The sequence below is a fragment of the Microcaecilia unicolor genome, chromosome 3, assembly GCF_901765095.1.
Source record: "Microcaecilia unicolor chromosome 3, aMicUni1.1, whole genome shotgun sequence".
Lineage (NCBI taxonomy): Eukaryota > Metazoa > Chordata > Amphibia > Gymnophiona > Siphonopidae > Microcaecilia > Microcaecilia unicolor.
Window position 1 is genome coordinate 396,551,338 of NC_044033.1, and position 21,105 is coordinate 396,572,442.

The window sequence follows — 21,105 nt, forward strand, 5'->3', positions numbered from 1 at the left end:
CCTCCCAGCTGCCCCCATTGGACTTCAGGCCACAGTTCTGTCATGCCTTTACCTTTATGCCTGTGTAGGGCTGTTTAAGGGCTAGGGAACCCAGCCTCTTAGGGTTGTGCAACAGTTCATAGGTCACTGTCTGCATTGGATGTCCTAGAGTCTTTGGGAGGGGTGGGGGGCTGATCCAGGGTCCCAAGTGGGGAATCAGAGTTGGATGTCCAGGGCCCCAGGTGGGGAATCAGAAGTGGATTTATCCTAATTCTGTTTTATCTTCCCTGGGGATATCTGGGCTGAGGAGTAGGTATTCATAAACTAGTATATTGTGTGTATTTATTTTATATTTGCCTATTGCGGATGATACTAAGATCTGTAACAGAATGGACACCCTGGAGGGAGTGGGAAAACATGAAAAAGGATCTGAAGAAACTAGAAGAATGGTCTAAGGTTTGGCAATTAAAATTCAATGCCAAGAAATGCAAAGTGATGCACTTAGGGAATAGAAATCCACAGGAGACGTATGTGTTAGGCAGCGAGAGTCTGATAGGTACGGACTGGGGAGAGGGATCTTGGGGTGATAGTATCTGAGGATTTGAAGGCGACGAAACAGTGTGACAAGGCGGTGGCTGTATCTAGAAGGTGTTGGGCTGTATAGAGAGAGATGTGACCAGCAGAAGAAAGGGGGTGTTGATGCCCCTGTATAAGTCGTTGGTGAGGCCCCATCTGGAGTATTGTGTTCAGTTTTGGAGGCCGTATCTTGCTAAGGATGTAAAAGAATCGAAGCGGTGCAAGAAAAGCTACGAGAATGGTATGGAATTTGCGTTACAAGACGTATGAGGAGAGACTTACTGACCTGAACACGTATACCCCTGGAGGAAGGAGAAACAGGGGTGATATAGTACAGACGTTCAAATATTGAAAGGTATTAATCCGCAAAAAAACCTTTTCCGTAGATACGAAGGCGGGTAGAACAAGAGGACATGAAATGAGATTGAGGTGGGGCAGACTCAAGAAAAATGTCAGGAAGTATTTCTTCACGGAGAGAGTGGTGTGATGCTTGGAATGCCCTCCCCCGGGAGGTGGTGGAGATGAAAACGGTAACGGAATTCAACATGCGTGGATAAACATAAAGGAATCCTGTTTCAGAAGGAATGGATCCTCAGGAGCTTAACTGAGATTGGATAGCAGAGCCGGTAGTGGGAGGCGGGCTGGAGGTTGGGAGGCAGGGGATAGTGCTGGGCAGACTTATACGGTCTGTGCCAGAGCCGGTGGTGGGGAGGCGGGACTGGAGGTTGGAAGGCAGGGATAGGGCTGGCAGTGGGCGTAGGAAGGGGGGGGGCGAGAGGAGCGGTCCGCCCCGGGTGCACGCGCTCGGGGGGTGCCCGCCCCGCTGGTTCCCTGCTCCCTCTGCCCCGGAACAGGTTACTTCCTGTTCCGGGGCAGAGAGAGCAGGGAACCAGCGGGGCCGACGCAGCTCCGAGTGACGTGCACTCGGGGCGGATCGGCCCTCCCGCAGGTAAGAATGCGGTCCGGTGGGGGGGGGGGGTTCGCAATCCGGAGGGGGGTTGTGCCGCAGAGGGGGGGTCGCGCCTTGCACCCAGGGGGGGGGGTGCACAGCGTCAACCCGCCCCAGGTGCCATTAACCCTCGCTACGGCACTGAGTGCTGGGCAGACTTATACGGTCTGTGCCAGGGCTGGTGGTTGGGAGGCGGGGATAGTGCTGGGCAAACTTATACGGTCTGTGCCCTGAAGAGCACAGGTACAAATCAAAGTAGGGTATACACAAAAAGTAGCACACATGAGTTGTCTTGTTGGGCAGACTGGATGGACCGTGCAGGTCTTTTTTTCTGCCGTCATCTGCTATGTTACTATGTTCTAAATGAACTACGAATCTACATAAGAACAGTCATACTGGGTCAGACCAATGGTCTATCCAGCCCAGTATCCTGTTTCCAACAGTGGCCAATCCAGGGTTAATCACTTGCTGATGAAAATACCCTTTGGTGACAATTTTCCCTCCTCCCTTAGCCACTAATTGGGATAACTGAATATAAATTAAGAGATGTGCCTGGGTGGGTGGGGACAAAATTATGTATATACAATTTGATTTTAGACCCTTAAAAGCAATATTATTCCAAAAAATCTTTTTAACTGTTAACTTTTTAACTAAACTATTGTAGTACCTCTCGTTCTATTAGCTTCCCTCAAATATAGATATTGGATATTGGCCTTTAATCTACTGAATGCACTAATTCATTCTTTAATACAGCAAAATTCATTAGATTAGTAAGCATATGGACAAAGCTACAGAAAACATATTTGAATCCTTCTGTTAAATATATATTCAAATTGTGGTGCTTCTAAACACAACTCTTCCTGCCCACTTTACGTAATCCCTTTTACTGTAGAGCCAATATCTCCCTGGGGTTTGGATGTGGTAATATTTTTGACAAAGTTTGATTATATGTACTTAAACTTAGTGATATAAGATTTTTCCTTCTACATAGTATACTTACCCCTATGTAGACATTGATTATATTGGAAAAAATAAGATTAGTTGTTTCTCCAAATCTAATTGTCAAACCATTATCTGAAACCATTTAAAGACTTCAACTTGTAGGAGTTTCTAGTTTCTTCATTTTAATCTATTTTCACATGTTATTTGTATTGTGCATGCCAAGGTTTGGAGCAAGTATGCTAAGAAGCTGTCTGACTTGGCTAAGCCAGAGAACATTGATATGGCTGTGCAGTGTATGAACGAACTGGTTACAAATGCTCTTCACCACGTGCCTGATGTCCTTACCTATCTGTCTAGGCTGAAGAACCAAAGTGTGTTCAATTTTTGTGCTATTCCACAGGTAAGCCTTCTGGCCTCAACATATGTTAATATCTACTAAAGGCTAAAAGTTTATATTTTTCAGTCATTCATATAGCAACACATGCTATCAGTGCTTCGATTTCTTCCGCAGTATTTGTAGGCTGAATAGGTTTACCACTACCCTGGAAGGAAGGCTGCCTTCATTCAGACAGAGCCTCTGACCATCTGTTTTCATGATAGTTTCCATGTTTTATAGATTGTTTACATGCTGGAACAATAATAAACCATTTAACCGACCAGGAACAGCTCCTGGCCAGTTAGATGGCACTTAACCGGCTATCTGTCAGTATTCAGCAGGTGATGGCCGGTTATCTCCCACTAATTATTGCTGGTTAGTGCTTAGTGGATTACTGGTTATACTACGCGATGTAACCGGCTATCCGTCACCAAAATAGCAGGTATATCTTTGGCCGGTTAAGCTTAACTGGCCAGTGCTGATTATCAATTTAAACCGTCCAAAATACAACCGGATATTCTATTCCGGTCACCAGAAATGGGCTGGCATTGAATATCCAGGCTCAGCGACGACTGCGGCAGGCAGCCCAACTACCTCTTGTGGTCTGAATATCGGGCCTTCGATGATTTCAGTACATATAGAAATAAAGGTCAACAAGCAAGTTGGTAGGAGTGACCTAGTGGCAACAGCAATGGACCAGGAACCAGGAAAACTAGTATTCTAACTCCAGTCCCTCCAATTGCCTCGTTCCCATTTAGATTGTAAACTTTTGGAGTCAGGAATTCCTTGTAGTTTAATAGCAAATAGTGCTGTAAGATGCCTTGATATAGAAAGATGGGATAAAAATATTTAATATGTTGTATGTGGCTAAAACTGTATCTTCTGTGGCTTTAGCACTGGATTAAAGGGCCCTTTCTATTAAGCCGCAAAGGCGCCTACATGCGCCAGTTTGGACTAACCACCCGGCTACCGCATAGCCCAGGCGGTGATTTCATTTTTTTTGTGCGCACCAGAAAATCATTTGTTTTCTGCTGCGCAGCAGAAATTGGGCTGTAATTGTCATTATACGCGCATAACGATCACTACCTGGTTAACGTGTGAGACATTACCGCTAAGTGAATGGGTGGTGGTAAGGTGTTAGACCCAAAATGGACGCGCGCCAATTTTGATTTTGCCGCACGTCCATTTTCGGCAAAAATTTTAAAAAGATCTTATTTACAGGCACGCTGAAAAATGAATCTGCGTGCACCCAAAACACGCGCCTACACTAGCGCAGCCCAGTTTTCAGCGCACCTTAGTAAAAGGACCCCTAAATGAATACATCTGTGATGACTAGCTTTCAAGAACTGTTCTTGCTGATGAACCTGGTGATATATTGAGATGGTTCACTAAAAGTTACCAGCTACAGTTTGGCCCTTAAGTCCACCTATTCATATGGATTAATGCAGCAACCACAGTACTTCCCTCCCCCATATACACTACAGAATGTGTTAGACATCAGTTTAATACTAGAGCCTATTCACTGCTTGAAACGAATGCCACCTTTTGAAATATATTGGGGCCAATATTCAGAACATAGGAGCCAACTTTTTAAAATTATTGGGGGTGCTAAGCCCAATGGAAATAACCCCTCCCTGGACACAAACAAGGAATTTTCTCAATATTGGGGGTGCTCAAGCACCCGCAGAGTCAGCTCCAATGATTCAGAACAAGGGAGTTAGACTGGCTAACTCCTACAATCGGCGCTGAGCCTGGATATTCAATGCTGAGCCATTTCCGATGACCAGCATTGAATATCTGGTTTATTTTTGGCCGGGAATCCTTGGCTTAATTATAACACTCCACCCTATTCGGAAGTCCTCTTTTTATAACTATTGCTTAGTTCTTTTATGTTAGCCTTAATCTTTTTGTAACACCAACTTTGAGCCTGCAAATAGGTGGGAAAATGTGGGATACAAGTGCAATAAATAAATAATAAAATTGCTAAGTTTGAATATTAACTTAGCAGTTTTCTTTAAACCGCCAAATATGCCTGCTGAAACGGCTTTAAAAATAGGTGGATAGCCGGTTATATCAGGCGATCTAACCGACTGGCTGCTTGCCGCTAACGGGGGATATTCAACAGGAGAAAGCCAGTTATCCCCCACTGAATATCAGCGGATAGCTAGTTAAATGCTATTTAGCCAGTCAGCAGCTGTTCTGGCTGAATATCAGGTGGATTGACTTTAGTATAAATGTGTTACTTAGCCCGAAGCTAAGTGTATATACACAGTAACATTTTCTTAAAATTAGAATATTTCTAAAGCAGCAGTATCATTAACAACTTCACATTGTTAATAAAGCAGTCAGAGACAGCATGCTTATAACACCAATGAGTAAACAGCTTAACGGCAAAAACAAAATCTGATGGCAAGATGTGTTCTAAGTTGAACCATAAGAATTGCACAATAGTTGCCACATAACTTCCAATAGCTATCCCAAATTGTATCATAAGTAATATTGTTCTGTACTATAAAGGTAAGCTTTCATTTGGTGTACTCTTGTATACTTGTCAGTGCCAGTGTGTAAGCAACAGGGGAAGATTTCATATGTAGGCTATCGTATACTTGGCTGCATGGATCAAATGATCACATGGATATCTTTCACAACATCCAAACCATGGACCTTCCCAAAACCCCATCACTTTGGATATTTCTACCTACACCTCAGCCCAAAACTTCTGCATCTTCAGACATGTCCACCAGTCATGCAGTAATGTACCCTCTTGTCCAAATGTTCTCAAAAATAATCTAGATAAGGATTTGGACAACCTACAAAGAACAGGGGGTATTGACGACTTCTGTGTAAGAGTCCAGCAAGTAACTTTTGCCTACATGTGCAAATAGAGAGACACACCCTTCTAAAGATCTGATACTATACTCTTTACTTAGATTAAAAGTCTCAAGGAGACCATTTAAGGCTATACTCCTACCTACCTTCTGAAATGTGTTAGAGGACTTTCTAGATCCAGATTTCATTCCTCCTGAAACCTTGCTAAAATCAGAGAAGTACTGTACAGATATTCCATATGATCCATCTCCTTTTCCAGTACAGAATGAGTTTCCTTTATGAGAACATATACTCAATATTCATTCCATGCATGGAAAGAGGTAGTTTCCATTTTAGCAGGAAGCAAAACCCTGCTGCTCAAATTTAGAGGCCCCAAAGTTAATGGTTGCTATACCAGTTCATACCACCTATAAGAAAAGCAGCTTTGTATGTGACAGGACCCCACTACCATCCAGCCTATCTCCAAAAAAGATGGATGTGAAGTAAAAAGTCCAATCAACTCAGGTTTAAATAAGTGTATGTACTCCTCCAAGGTAATTAAATCAAAGCAAGGAAGTGCAGAGAATTTTCAAACATGTTCCTTGTATATATCACAGGCTCTTGGACCATTTTGGTCTGCCTGTGTTGCAGCCCATCAGCTCTGTGTGGTCAACATATACATACCATCTTCAAAGATGCAGTTTTTAGTGGCTGCCTCATTTCAGCTTTGCAGACAAAATCAGCCCAAAATTTGTGTTTGGCCTTGTTTTGGTAGAAAATGCTATTGAATTTTCAGCTGGAACCGCAACTTTATGCTGGGTCCTCTAACTCAGCATCCTACCAAACCCGCTCATAGAGTCTTCCTGGTGATCTAGTGAGTAGATAGGGGCAGGAGTGATCCCCAGTCACATCTGCCCATGTCTTCATCGCTACCAAAATGGCTGCCACAGTGTCGAGTGGTTGGAGGTTATAGCTGTCATTTTAAGACTGGAGTCAGCACGGGCACGAGTGACTGGGGATTACTCCTGCCCGTGCCAGCTTCTGTCTGAAAATGGCTGCTGCGACCTCCAGCAGCAGTCTCACAACACTGCTTTCTGCTAGAGATCGCAGTAGCCGTTTTGGAGTTGAGAGGACATGGACAGGAGCGACTGGGTATCACTCTTGCCCCATTTACCCACTAGACTACCAGGAGATGGATGGTAGGCCCAGGGGAGGGGGGGCTCGTTCTGTGTACAGGAGGGGGACAGATTGGAGGATCGTTCCATGCAGTGGCTGGGCTAAGCACTAGCAGACAGTTTTGGCTTTGGCAAAACCAAGCAGCAAAGTTTAGCCGTAGATTTGGTTTGTCACTCCTTTCTAAAGTGTTCTTGCTCAACCTATCCCAGAGGTGTAGACTGAACTTGCAGCTATTTTAGCAGAAGCAGTCTGGTGTGGAACCCATATTATACATAAAACAGATTATATATTCAAAGCTCATATAGAATTTCAGTTTTAAATATACTCTTAGTCTAAGTAAAAAGGTTTAAGATCTACAAGCCCTGATGTTTGAGGAAAACTTGCATATTGTTGCTATTACAGAGACATGGTTCAATGATTCCCATAAATTGGATGTGAACATACCGGGCTATAATCTCTTTAGGAAGGATAGGGAAGGCCGAAGAGGTGGGAGTGGTGCTGTATGTGAGAAATTTTTTTTTTTGTTCCAATATTTTTATTGTGTTTTGTAGTCAATAACAAATGGCTAAAATAAAGTAAATAACCAGTATAACAGATTAACAATAACAAAGCATCAGCATACATGTTCAGACTAAGATTATACAAGAATTATGCTATAACAAGTCATGGTCATACATAAATTCAACTCTAAGAGAGGGTGATTATGTAGATGATCTAGTAAAGAAGTCCATATTTTATGTATTTAACAAGTGAGTATGTTTTTCAGCCGCAGCATATTCATATTTAGCTAATATACACACAGAATTCCACCAAGTTAAATACGTTACTTTGGTAAGGTCTTTCCAACAAAAGAAAAGGGTTCTTAAGGCTTGATGTACAGTGGTGGAAATAAGTATTTGATCCCTTGCTGATTTTGTAAGTTTGCCCACTGACAAAGACATGAGCAGCCCATAATTGAAGGGTAGGTTATTGGTAACAGTGAGAGATAGCACATCACAAATTAAATCCGGAAAATCACATTGTGGAAAGTATATGAATTTATTTGCATTCTGCAGAGGGAAATAAGTATTTAATCCCTCTGGCAAACAAGACCTAATACTTGGTGGCAAAACCCTTGTTGGCAAGCACAGCGGTCAGACGTCTTCTGTAGTTGATGATGAGGTTTGCACTACATGTCAGGAGGGAATTTTGGTCCACTCCTCTTTGCAGATCATCTCTAAATCATTAAGAGTTTCTGGGCTGTCGCTTGGCAACTCGCAGCTTCAGCTCCCTCCATAAGTTTTCAATGGGATTAAGGTCTGGTGACTGGCTAGGCCACTCCATGACCCTAATGTGCTTCTTCCTGAGCCACTCCTTTGTTGCCTTGGCTGTATGTTTTGGGTCATTGTCGTGCTGGAAGACCCAGCCACGACCCATTTTTAATGCCCTGGCGGAGGGAAGGAGGTTGTCACTCAGAATTGTACGGTACATGGCCCCATCCATTCTCCCATTGATGCGGTGAAGTAGTCCTGTGCCCTTAGCAGAGAAACACCCCCAAAACATAACATTCCACCTCATGCTTGACAGTGGGGACGGTGTTCTTTGGGTCATAGGCAGCATTTCTCTTCCTCCAAACACGGCGAGTTGAGTTCATGCCAAAGAGCTCAATTTTTGTCTCATCTGACCCACAGCACCTTCTCCCAATCACTCTCGGCATCATCCAGGTGTTCACTGGCAAACTTCAGACGGGCCGTCACATGTGCCTTCTGGAGCAGGGGGACCTTGCGGGCACTGCAGGATTGCAATCCGTTATGTCGTAATGTGTTACCAATGGTTTTCGTGGTGACAGTGGTCCCAGCTGCCTTGAGATCATTGACAAGTTCCCCCTTGTAGTTGTAGGCTGATTTCTAACCTTCCTCATGATCAAGGATACCCCACGAGGTGAGATTTTGCGTGGAGCCCCAGATCTTTGTCGATTGACAGTCATTTTGTACTCTTCCATTTCTTACTATGGCACCAACAGTTGTCTCCTTCTCGCCCAGCGTCTTACTGATGGTTTTGTAGCCCATTCCAGCCTTGTGCAGGTGTATGATCTTGTCCCTGACATCCTTAGACAGCTCCTTGCTCTTGGCCATTTTGTAGAGGTTAGAGTCTGACTGATTCACTGAGTCTGTGGACAGGTGTCTTTCATACAGGTGACCATTGCCGACAGCTGTCTGTCATGCAGGTAACGAGTTGATTTGGAGCATCTACCTGGTCTGTAGGGGCCAGATCTCTTACTGGTCGGGGGGGATCAAATACTTATTTCCCTCTGCAGAATGCAAATAAATTCATATACTTTCCACAATGTGATTTTCCGGATTTAATTTGTGATGTGCTATCTCTCACTGTTACCAATAACCTACCCTTCAATTATGGGCTGCTCATGTCTTTGTCAGTGGGCAAACTTACAAAATCAGCAAGGGATCAATACTTATTTCCACCACTGTAATAATTGTGCTTGATATTTGTCTAGTGGTGATTGTATCATTAGGGATCCAAATATGACTATGTTATATGTTAAAACATCTTGAATATTCAAGGTAGATGATATTGTGTTCCATACAGAGTTCCAATAATCTTGAACAAATGAACAAGAATAAATATGTTTGAGATTTCCAACATCCTTTTCACATGTCCAACATTTATTCATATTATTTTGTTTTTTGTCGTATTCATTTTGGCGAGTTTAGCTGGAGTCCATAGGGCCCTGTGTGCTAGGTAGAACATGGATTGTGAAATGGACGCTGATTTGGTGGTATGAGTAGTTTTGAACCAGAATTTTAACCATTCTTTCATTTAGTTGGGTGTTTAGATCATGTTCCCATGATTGCATGGTACTAGTTGGTGAGCTGAATTTAGCTAATTGAAGTATTTTGTACCATGTAGATGCAGCTTTTTTGGAAGACATAAATGATTTGCAGAGTTTCCAGCAAGTGGGGAACTCAGTAGTTAATTTACTTATATCTAATGTATTAGTTACACAATGTTTGAGTTGGATCTATTTATAGTGTTGAGAATTTGTGAGGCCAAATTTTATACATAATTGGGAAAAGGGAAGCCAAGAGTGATCTTTTATGACATCATTAAGGGACCAAATGCCAGCTCTTTTCAAGCAGTCCAATTAATACAAGAGTTGTTAATTTTGAACTTTGGATTATTCCAAATTGGATGTATATGGTATGTGTTAAGGGGTGTGTAAGAACTGAATCAAGTTCTTTGAAAACTGTTTTAAGAGTTTTATGTTTAAACTTTTTTATTATCGAAATGCACAATACAATGCAACTTGGAGACTTCATACAACAAAGTTCAGTTTTCAAATCAGCATTGCAATAACATTGTATCTGCTTCAATCACTGTATCCCATTTCACTTTCCCCCCCAACCCCCCTCCTTGCATCTTTATTTGTCCACAATTGTTAAATAAAGTCATAACATGTCAACGATATAACAGAACCTTTGCTTTGGCAAGTGTACAATTGTAAATCAACCACTATTGTACCGTGATGTAAAGTGATCAGCTTACCGCTCCAATTTAATACGAGAACTCCTATTCCTCAATCCCCACTCCTACCCCCTCCTCCCACTCCCTACTAACCCCCCCCCAACCCTCTTGATTAACTCATATTAATATATCCCAATATTATAGTGATATAGGTTCTTTTATAAAGTATTAATGACCAAACTTCGGCCTCTCTGTGTCATTTTTTCCAGGTAACTACCCCATGTTTTAAGAAACCGTATTTTCCTTTTGTACTGTCCTTTTACTTCTTTCGCCTCCCACACTAACAATTGATGCACCCTGTTACGCCAATGCCAATAAGGTGGTGAGCTGGCTACAGTCCAATATTGCATAATACATTTTTTCGCCACCAGACATAACTTTCGATAATAATGTTTTGTCAGCATTGAGTCTTAAAGGTTCATCTTTCAAATCTAGTATCAACTGTCGTGGATTCATGTCTATTCTACTACCCAAAACATGAGACAGGTAAGTAACTATTTGTCTCCAATATCTCTGTTGCTACACATCCCCATAGCGCATGGTATAAAGTATTGTCATGTCTATTACATTTCAAACAGAGCGCTGTCTCTATACCCCCTGATTTATATAATTGTACTTGGGTAAAATAAGCTCTGTAAATTATCCTGTATCGCATTCCCTGTAATCTGCGCCCCCAATTATTCTTGGTATATTTTTTATCTGCGCAGTAATATCCCAAGATTCCAAATTGCAGCTCATATTTTTCCCATCTCTGTCTAACCGTGGTTATCTCCTTCACGGAGCCAGCTCCCACAACTTCCGATGTATCTGGGATATGGATGGGGCATTTTCAGATATCTCATCAAAGTTTTTTGATTTTGTTACCCAGTTTACACTGCAATGCTGTTTTATCTAATGTTTGTACATAATGTTTAAGTTGACAATGCGCGTATACATCACCCCAAACCTGCTCCCTCTGACCAATAGCTGTGGCAGCGGCAGTATGTCCCCGCTCTCTCCTAATACATCTGCTATACGAGTCACACCTGCCTGTGCCCATCTATCAAAAGTTTTATTTTCCAGCCCGGGCACGAAAGACGGATTTCCCTTGATGTTTAGATACTCAGTTACTCTTGGATCTCCACCCAATAGTTCCCCTAAGAATCTCCACGCTGCTCTGAGTGATAATATCAGAACATTATGTCTAAGTCTATGCGGCATCTACTTTTTCTGTAAATGTGCTAATGTTATCCCATGATATGGACTATATAATGCTTCTTCCATCTCTAGAGGTGTGTGTTCCTGGGTTTGGTATAGCCAATCTCGTGTTTGGTGCAGGAGGCATGCCATATTGTAAAACTTTATATTAGGTATTCCCAGGCCCCCTTGCCTCCATCCCCCCAATATATTTCAACTGCATCTTAGCACGTTTTTTTGCCCAGCAGAATCTAGATATCAATCGATATAAGCGCTTGATATTTGCAATAACACTATGGGCAGGACCTGTAATGTGTATAGCCATCTTGGCAAAATCACCATTTTGATAAGACTAATCCTCCCCATAAAGATAGTGTTAAGGTGCCCCATGAATCCAACTGTTGAGTTGTCTGTTCCAGTGTTGTGACATTTAAAGTATAAAGCTCCTTCAAATTAGCCGGTAACTGAATCCCTAAATATGTAAAAGACTTGCTCGTTCGTTTCAAAGGAAATCCTTCCGGCCAAGGACCGAATGTCTAAGTTTATCCCAAGAGCTTCAGATTTGTCTATGTTTAATTTAAAGCCCGAGTAGTCTCCATATTCTTGAATTAACTCTAGTAGATTGCAGGGTCTCCTTCGGTTTCGTAATAACCATCATTAGGTCATCCGCAAACGCGGCAAGCTTAAATTCTGTTTTAAGTTGTACCCCAGGAATCGCCGCACAATCATATATGTCTCTAATTAAGGGGTCAATTGCAGTGCAAAAAGTAGAGGTGACAGTGGACACCCTGTCTAGTACCTCTACTAATCTGGATCTCCTCCGATATATTCCCATTACCATCACCTGTGCTCTAGGTAGGTGATACAATGCCCTGATCGCCTGCACAAATCTACCCTGAAATCCATATCTTTCCAGCACAGAGTACAGAAGGGCCACTCCACTCTATCAAATGCTTTCTCAGCATCGAACTTATCATTAATGCTTGTGCCTGGGAGTGGCCCAACCTTCTAATGCTGCCAGAATACTCCTCAGATTTTTGGAAACTGATCTACCTTGTACAAACCCCACCTGAGCTGTGTGGATAAGATGAGGTAGCACTCGCCCCAGTCTATTTGCTAGAATTTTTGCAAATAATTTTGCTTCTGGTTAATTAATGAAATAGGTCTATAGGAGGTTACCAGTTTTTCATCTCTTTTAGGCTTAGGAAACACAACTATCCTAGCCAAATTTAATTGGTCTGGCATCCTACCATTCTCCATCCATTCATTAAACACCTTAACCAGTTGGGACCACCGAGTCACCCATCAACTTATAAAATTCTGCTTTATACCCATCCGGACCGGGGCCTTACCCATTTTACTTTGCGCTATTACCCATGTCACCTCATCAACACTAATTTTTGCATTCAGTTGAGTACTATCCCTACCTTGTAATTTAGGGGTCTGAACCCCATCTAAGAATAGCTCACCCGGAAGTCCCTCTTGTTCCGACGCCTTATAAAGGCTTTGATAATATGTCTGGAACGCTGATCTAATCTCTTTATTAGTGTGAAGATAATTCCCCTCTTTGTTTTTAATAGCTGTTACATTTTTGGATGAATATTTAGATGCTATAAGTCTAGCTAGAAATTTGCCTCCTTTATTTCCATGCTTATATAATTGAAGCGATAATAGGCTTGAGATTTCAATTCTCTATCATGTATCAGGGAGTTCAAAGTTGTTTGTAGTTCCATCACCTCTTGTCTAATCTTGCTACATGGGGTTAGACCATATTGTCTATTCAACTTAACTAGTCTCTTTCAAGCCGCACGATTTCCCTATCTCTCGCAAATTTATATTGTGCCACATAACTTAGTATTCCCCTCTTAATACTGCTTTCGCAGCTTCCCAGAAGCTGGTGGAACTATCAACCGTGCCCTCGTTAAAGTGCTTATATTCAGTCCATTTAGCCCGTAATATTCCCCAAATCGTGGGTCTCTAAACAAGTATGCCGGAAACGTCCAACTATTTAACTTCTCTTCTGCCCCTCCCCCCGTCCAGCACATTCTAATCACTGAATGATCCGATATAACGCAAGGTTCTATAGTGCCTCAGTAATATCTGTTAAATAGTGTGTGGGAAGCTAGCAAATAGTCAATTCTGGCTGAGGTGCCATGTGCTCTAGATTGATGTGTATATTCTTTGTCTAGTGGGTGCAATGTCCTCCAAATATCTATTAGCCCAAGTGTTGTACATAGATCCGGCAAACCTCTAGTACTAATCCGCCTTAAATCAGCCGAGGGATGTGATCTGTCCAATATAGGGTCCCAGTCATATTAAAATCACCTTCCAGCAATAAGGGCAATGGCTCTAGTTGAGTGATCTGCCTAAGCAATCTTTATAAAATTTTAAATCCAGTGTGTTAGGAGCGTAAATACTACCCAAAATTATTTTTGTCTATTTATTGTGGCAATGCAGAGTACAAACCGGCCTTCCCGAATCTTTAATCGTTTTGTGCACCTGGACAACTATTCCTTTTCTAAAAAGTATTGCCACCCCCCCCTTTCCGGCCCAAGGCCGCCGTTGCCACACAGTCCGCAACCCACCACTTAGCCAATTTGGTGTGCTCAGCATCTGACAAGTGCGTTTCTTGTAACAGCGCTATATCTGTTCCAAGACGTTTAGCTGTCGCAGAATCTTGGAGCGCTTAATAGGGGAATGTATACCTCCTACATTCCATGAGGCTACCTTAATGGTTTACCCTCCAGAGTCCCGCCAATCTGTATCAGATTCATCTTCTCTTTTGAGAGAGGCCAGCCCAGCCTCCAGCCTCCCTCTCGTAAATATCGGTCTTCTACAAGTTGTAATAATCTCACATTCAGTACAAATTGAGTTAATCCCCACCCCCCCTCCCCTTTCTTAGCCCAATATCCTCCCTCTTCCCGTTCCCTCCCAGTTCCCCCTCTTTACCCCTTCTGTTCCCTAAGGAAATGGATCACTTCCGACACCCCTTCTCCCCTCTTAATAATTGTCCTCTTTATGGTTACTCACCCATTGACACTTCAACATTACAGATTTTCATTCCTCATCTAACCATATTAGTCTATATGTCAATCGTGCTGTCTTATCATTCTATCACACATTTCTTTACCGAGTTTAATCTTCTTATCAATTAAATTGTCTATCTTTTCTCTTCTGGTTGTCTCATATCAGTCTCTATCTGGGAGGTTATCTCCCCTTCTTATACGATACCTGAAGCAGTGATAAACAGTTCACTTTACTTCTGTCTATGTTTACCAGGTTGACGAGTTGTACTGCCTTCTTCATTATTGAAGTTATTAAAATAGTCCAATTTCCAACAACATTTATCAGCAGCTGTCCTGGTCTCTGCGATCTTCTCCTTGGCTATTTAATATAGCCTCACCTATTAATTCACTCTTCCACTTAGTTTCCCCAATGGGACATATCGTTAAGATCTATATGCAGCTTTTTATGATTTCTTGATGCGTCTATTAGCCGTGATCAGTCCCCCTGCAAATAATTCTCAGTCTCAGATTTTATTACATCGCATCATGTCGCCGCATTATTGTCCAATTTCCATCTGTTGTACAAAAGTTTTGCTGCTTCCACTGAGTCAAACAGTTTTATTCCCGAGTGGTGATTAACTCTCAATTTCGCCGGGTATAGCAGTGCAAATTTAACTTTCCGGTTGACGAGTTCAGAACAGACTGGCGAAAACTTTTTCCTTTGTGCTGCCACTGCTGCTGAGTAATCTTGAAAGCATAATACTTTGCGATTCCACTGTGCAGTTCTTTCCCATTCCTTAAGGCCTGCAGAATCGCGTTTTTTATGGGCAAAGTTTAAAATTTTGCAAATGACCACGCGTGGTCCTGCCTCTGCCGTCTGCTTTGGCCTAAAACGGTGGGCTCGTTCAATTTTCAGCGGACCTAGAGATTCCAGTAGTTCAAGTTCCTCTGCTAGCCATGTTTCCAAGTATCTACTTAAGTCTCGATCTCCTTGCCCCTCCGCCAGACCACCATACGAAGATTATTCGTCTTGATCTGTTTTCTAAATCCTCAAGTTTTTCTTCGTATGAGGCAAGTGTTTTTTTCATCTGAATTTACTTCTGATTCTAAAGTACCAACGCGATCTTCAGTATCACTGGCTCGCTGTTGATAAGTCACCATATCTAGCTGAATTTGATTTACACTGTTATGTAGCGATTCTAATTTAGTGTCCAGTGAGCTGAGTTTTTTTCTCAAAATAGCTTCCCAAGGCTTGAGTGACTTTCGTCCACTATCTCGGCGGCCCATGCGGATCCAACCGCTGAAGTTCCCGGGCTCGCCGGCGCCGCCATCTTGTCCTCAGCCAGCGATTCTTATCTTTCTCTTTTCTGGTTGATTTAGTCGCCATTAGCTTCTGAATCGATAATAATTAAATCCTCTATCGTTTCCCAAGGCTTCCTCTTGCCGATAACAATCAAACAAACGCTTTTAGGGTGAGTTTTTCAACTCGATTCTTGAGGAGAAGGCAGGAGCAATTCGTCTAGCGTCCGCTCCTGTGCATAGCGTCACGTGATCCTGTTTTAAGAGTTTTAAACAAAACATTGGAAGAGATTTTAGTCTGTTGAGACCAAGGAAAGAAATGTGTTGAAGCTAAACTAATACAATTTTTATGGAGTAATAAAACACCTAGAATTTCTGTTAAAAAATTGAAAGCTTGCTCACTAAAAGGTGGTGTCAATTTCCCTAGTTTCTATGAATACCACATATCCTTTCTTTTAAAACAAAACTCAGCTTATATGTATGATAAGGAACAACACATCACTTCACCATGGTTCCATCTTGAACTACTAAAGCAACCAGATACACCAACACATTTCATTCCTTGTATGTGAGAAATAATATCGGAGCAGGTGAAATGTGAGGAACCTGGGGAAAGGAAGAAGCTTTATGGATCATCCTGGAAAGAGAAGATGGAACCTGTATCCACACAGCTGTTATCTACAGATCTCCGGCACAAATGGAGAAGCTGGACAAGGATCTGATAGACATTTAAAAGCTTGGTATGAAAGGGGAGGTGCTACTTTTAGGCGATTTCAACTTGCCTGATGTGGATTGGAACGTCCCGTTGGCAGAATCGGAAAAGAAGTAGGGAGATCTTGGACACCTGTCAAAGTGCCTTACTCAGACAAATGGTGACAGAGAACACACTAGAGAAGGGTCGATGCTGGATCTAGTGCTCACAAATGGAGGAAGTGTTTCCAATATCCAAGTGGGTGCCCACCTATGTAATAGTGATCAACACACAATATGGTTTGATTATAAGGGGCAGAGGCGGAGTGCGGAGAAAGTACTGGATTTTAGATGTACTGATTTGGTAAAATGGGGCAATACCTGAAGAAGGAACTGATGGCATGGGTAGGCGTATGCAGTGGTCCAAGCTGAAAGCTGCTATAAATATGGCAATTGATCTTTACACAAGGAAAGTAAACCAAAAACAAGAGAAACAGGAAGCCTATATGGTTCTCCAGACAAGTGACTGAAAAAATAAGAGCAACAGAGGCTTTGTTTAAGAGATACAGAAGAATTCAACAAGAGGATCACAGAAAGATGTCTGATGAAACTCACGTCAGTGCTAGGAAAAATAATGGAATCGCTGCTGAAAGAAAGCCAGCGGGGTTACAGGATCTGAGGCAACATGGCTTTACCAAAGGAAAATCCTGCCAAACGAATCCTACCGACTTCTTTGTCTGGGTGACCAAAGAACTGGGTGAAGGATGTGCGCTAGATGTAATCTACTTGGATTTCAGCAAAGCCTTTGATACTGTCCCTCATAGAAGACTCATGAATAAGCTGAGAGAGCTGAACTTAGGACCCAAAGTGGTGACCTGGATAAGAAACAGATTGACCAACAGGTGACAGAGGGTGGTGGTAAACGGAATCTTGCTCGGAGGAAAGGAAGGTGAGTAGTGGAGTGTGTCAAGGGTCTGTGCTGGGGCCAATTCTATTTAATATATTTGTGAGAGCTATTGCTGAAAGGTTAGGAGGAAAGGTTCGCCTTTTTGCGGATGACACGAAGGTAGCCAATAGAGTGGATACTCTGGAAGGAGTAGAAACCATGAGAAGGGATCTCCAAGTGTTAGAAGAATGGTCAAGAGTCTGGCAGTTAAATTTTAATTATCATACGCTATTTAAACTCACAATTGCCAAATATTTATTTCTGTTTAATAACTAATATAGAACATTAACTATTATAATTATATTGGTGCTTAGTATTTCAGTGTCTGGAGGTACATGCCTTCAGAAACATCTTAGTCACTCATCAATTACACATCACTGCACCGTCCTTCCTGCCTACCATATACTCCTTAATGTATATATATTGCAACAGTCCAACTTATAAATCACCATCTTGGTGAAATTCCGTGTTGGGAACAGGAATGTTTTTTTATAAAGATTGAATTATTTCATTATATACCCGCTGATGCTGACTTTAAGAGGACAAGGATTTTGGATATTAAATCTATTCATGAGGGCACCCAACTTGTGATCATCTCACTCATGTGCAATTGAAAACCTGCCTTACAACAATTTCAAGTTAAGCTGCAGCTGAAAACCTGCCTCACAGTAACCTCAAGCTAAGTGATTTATAAGTTGGACTGTTGCAATATATATACATTGAGGAGTATTTGGTGGGCAGGGAGGGCGGTGCAGTGATGTGTAATTGATGAGTGGCTTAGGTGTTTCTGAAGGCATGTACCTCCAGTAAAGAAGGCATAGCGTCACTGAAATATTGAGCACCAGTAGAATTCTAATAATTAATGTTCTATATTAGTTATTAAACAGAGAAATATTTGGCAGTTGTGGGTTTACATAGTGTATGATAATACAAATAGTTCTTTAAGCCCAAAGCACGTTTACACCTCATTAACAGTTTTTAGTAAAAATTTAATGCCAAGAGGTGCAGAGTGATGCACTTGGGGTGCAGAAACCCAAACGAGGTATACCGGATAGGAGGGGAGAGATTACTAAGCTTGACTCAGGAGAGGGACCTTAGGGTGATGGTGCCCAAGGATCTGAAGGTGAAAGAAACAATGCAACAAAGTGGCTGAGGCCAGAAGGATTCTAGGCTGCATAGAGAAGGGTATATAACCATCAGAAGAAAGGGGGTGTTGATGATGCCCCTCTACAAGTCATTAGTGAGGCCCCACTTGCAGTATTATGTTCAGTTTTGGAGACTGTATCTTGCTAAGGATGTAAAAAGACTTGAAGCGGTTCAAAGAAAAGCTACAAAAATTGCAAGACTTACAAGGAGAGACTTACTGACCTGAACATGTATACCCTGGAGGAAAGGAGAAACAGGGGAGATATGATACAGACGGTCAAACATTTGAAAGGTATTAATCCGCAAACAAACCTTTTTCGGAGACGAGAAGACAGTAGAACTAGGGGACATGAATTGAGGTTGAAGGGGGGCAGATTTGGGAATAATGTCGAAGTATTTTTTCATGGAGAGGGTGGTAGATACTTGGAATGCCCTCTCATTGGAGATGGTGGAGATGAAAACGGTAAAGGAATTCAAAAATGCGTGGGATAAACACACAGGAATCCTGTTTAGAAAGAATGGATCCACAGAAGCTTATTGGAAATTGGGTGGCAACACTGGTAATTGGGAAGCAAAGCCAGTCCTGGGCAGACTTCTACGGTCTGTGCCCTGAAAATGATAAGGACAAATCAAGGACAGGTATACATATATCACATACAATGAGTTTATCTTGTTGGGCAGATTGGATGGACCATACAGGTCTTTATCTGCCTTCATCTACTATGTTACTATGTTCAGTTTCCACTATGATAGCTAGATGTGTTGCAGTCCTCCAGCCTATGGGAGGGCATCTATATGAGGCTGACAGATGCTCCATGTGTTGAGTATTCTTTATTTGAAGAATGGATACTATTAAGGACCACAACTCCACATTGCAACACCTTTCCATTGTAGCATCGTCTGTATCATCTTCTAAATGAATGAGTTCATTTTAGTACCAAATGAGTTAGTACTGTAGGAGAACCCTTATTCTGTTCCAGAGGCAGCCTTAGTCGGTGTCATGCTTTTGTCAAGCCTTGCCAGAAAGAGAGCAAATGAGACCAAGTCTGTCTGACGAAAGCAATCTATCTGATTGATTGTCTCCTAACTGTCACAGCCAGAAACAAGTATACACCCTGCCCTGCCTGTGGGAGGTCTGTGCATTTTTATTCTTTAGCAACAGAAACGGATCATCATAGATTCTTGGTTCTCAGCATAGTAAAGATGGGCATGCAGGAATCCAGTTCAGTTAATGCAGTATAAAATACATTTCTTTCTCTATGCTAGGGTTAATTAGAGACATTTTACTTTTATTCACCGCAGATGATGGCCATTGCTACTCTGGCTGCCTGTTACAACAACCAGCAGGTATTCAAGGGTGTAGTCAAAATTCGGAAAGGACAAGCTGTCACAGTAATGATGGATGCCACAAACATGCAGGCTGTGAAAGCAATAATTTACCAGTATGCTGATGAGGTAAGAAAAGAGAGGTGATGGTTGTGTAAACGCTTCTGTTTTTTGACACTTAAGTTTATGACCAATTTGACTGTTATGAAAGGTGTTTTCCCTTTGACTTTTAATATATTTATTTAGTAGAAACATCAAACATCAAGGTTGATATTTTCTATTTTAAACATTGAATGCTGAGCTTTAAAAGAATCTAGGGCAAATGATTATACATAAATAGGGATTTTTTTTTTAAGCACGCCATGAAACCAGTGGAGGGTGTTAAGGATATGTTCCAGCAGTAAGAAACTGTACATAAGGGTTTTATCATCAATGACTATAGAAAATCGCCAAACCTTTTCAAAGGTTCACTTCTTTTTTTTTTGCCTTGTAACATAGAAGTAAAATGTATTAAGTGTGTGTTCTGTGAATCCACACATCCTACCCCTCAATAACAATGAAAAAAATGAATTTTAGAAATTGTTAGAAAATTAGAAAAAAAACATGGAACAGCATGCATATAGATCTCCTTCATATTTATTGATTCACTAACCCCTGAGTGAACTTAATTTATTAACTGTTATTCGTGTTAATAACTAGTATCTCCAATAACAGTACATACACCTTTTGTTTTCTTTTATTTATTCAAATTCTCCTGAATATATTATCTAATACATATTAGTATTTCATGCTTAGTGCTATACCATTCATGCTACCATTCATTCTATTCAATCTTCATGTCTAATCCCTTTGCTGCTTATCCCGCTGCTCAAAGCATAATTGTCAACATTAACCTCTAGATTGTTCAATACGTTCTACTCTAATATGTTACTTTGTTAAGTGACTCCCTTCAAGCCGTCCCTTCTCTACTGCTAGGCTTGTTTATAATTGTGTGTTAGCAGCAAGGGACTGCTACTAGGTGACATTAACCTTCACCTAGAAGGCCCCAACTCTACAAACGCACTTGAATGTAGACTTCCTACAGTCCTGGGATTTTATATTGCCCCACATCCAACCTACCCATATCAAAGGACACACATTGGATCTCCTATCACATAAACTACCTACAGACAATAACCTATTAATAACA

General features: G+C 41.7%; 1 protein-coding gene across 5 annotated transcripts in view; it reads left to right on the plus strand.

The window, feature by feature from the left end:
- FDFT1 (farnesyl-diphosphate farnesyltransferase 1) overlaps window positions 1-21,105 on the plus strand; it is a 123,964-nt gene that overhangs the window by 95,756 nt on the left and 7,103 nt on the right. For all 5 annotated transcript variants that reach the window (XM_030198721.1, XM_030198722.1, XM_030198724.1 and 2 more), the window contains 2 exons: window positions 2,670-2,846; window positions 19,893-20,045. In XM_030198721.1, the coding sequence (XP_030054581.1) occupies window positions 2,670-2,846; window positions 19,893-20,045 (330 nt within the window). The remainder of the gene's footprint in view (window positions 1-2,669; window positions 2,847-19,892; window positions 20,046-21,105) is intronic.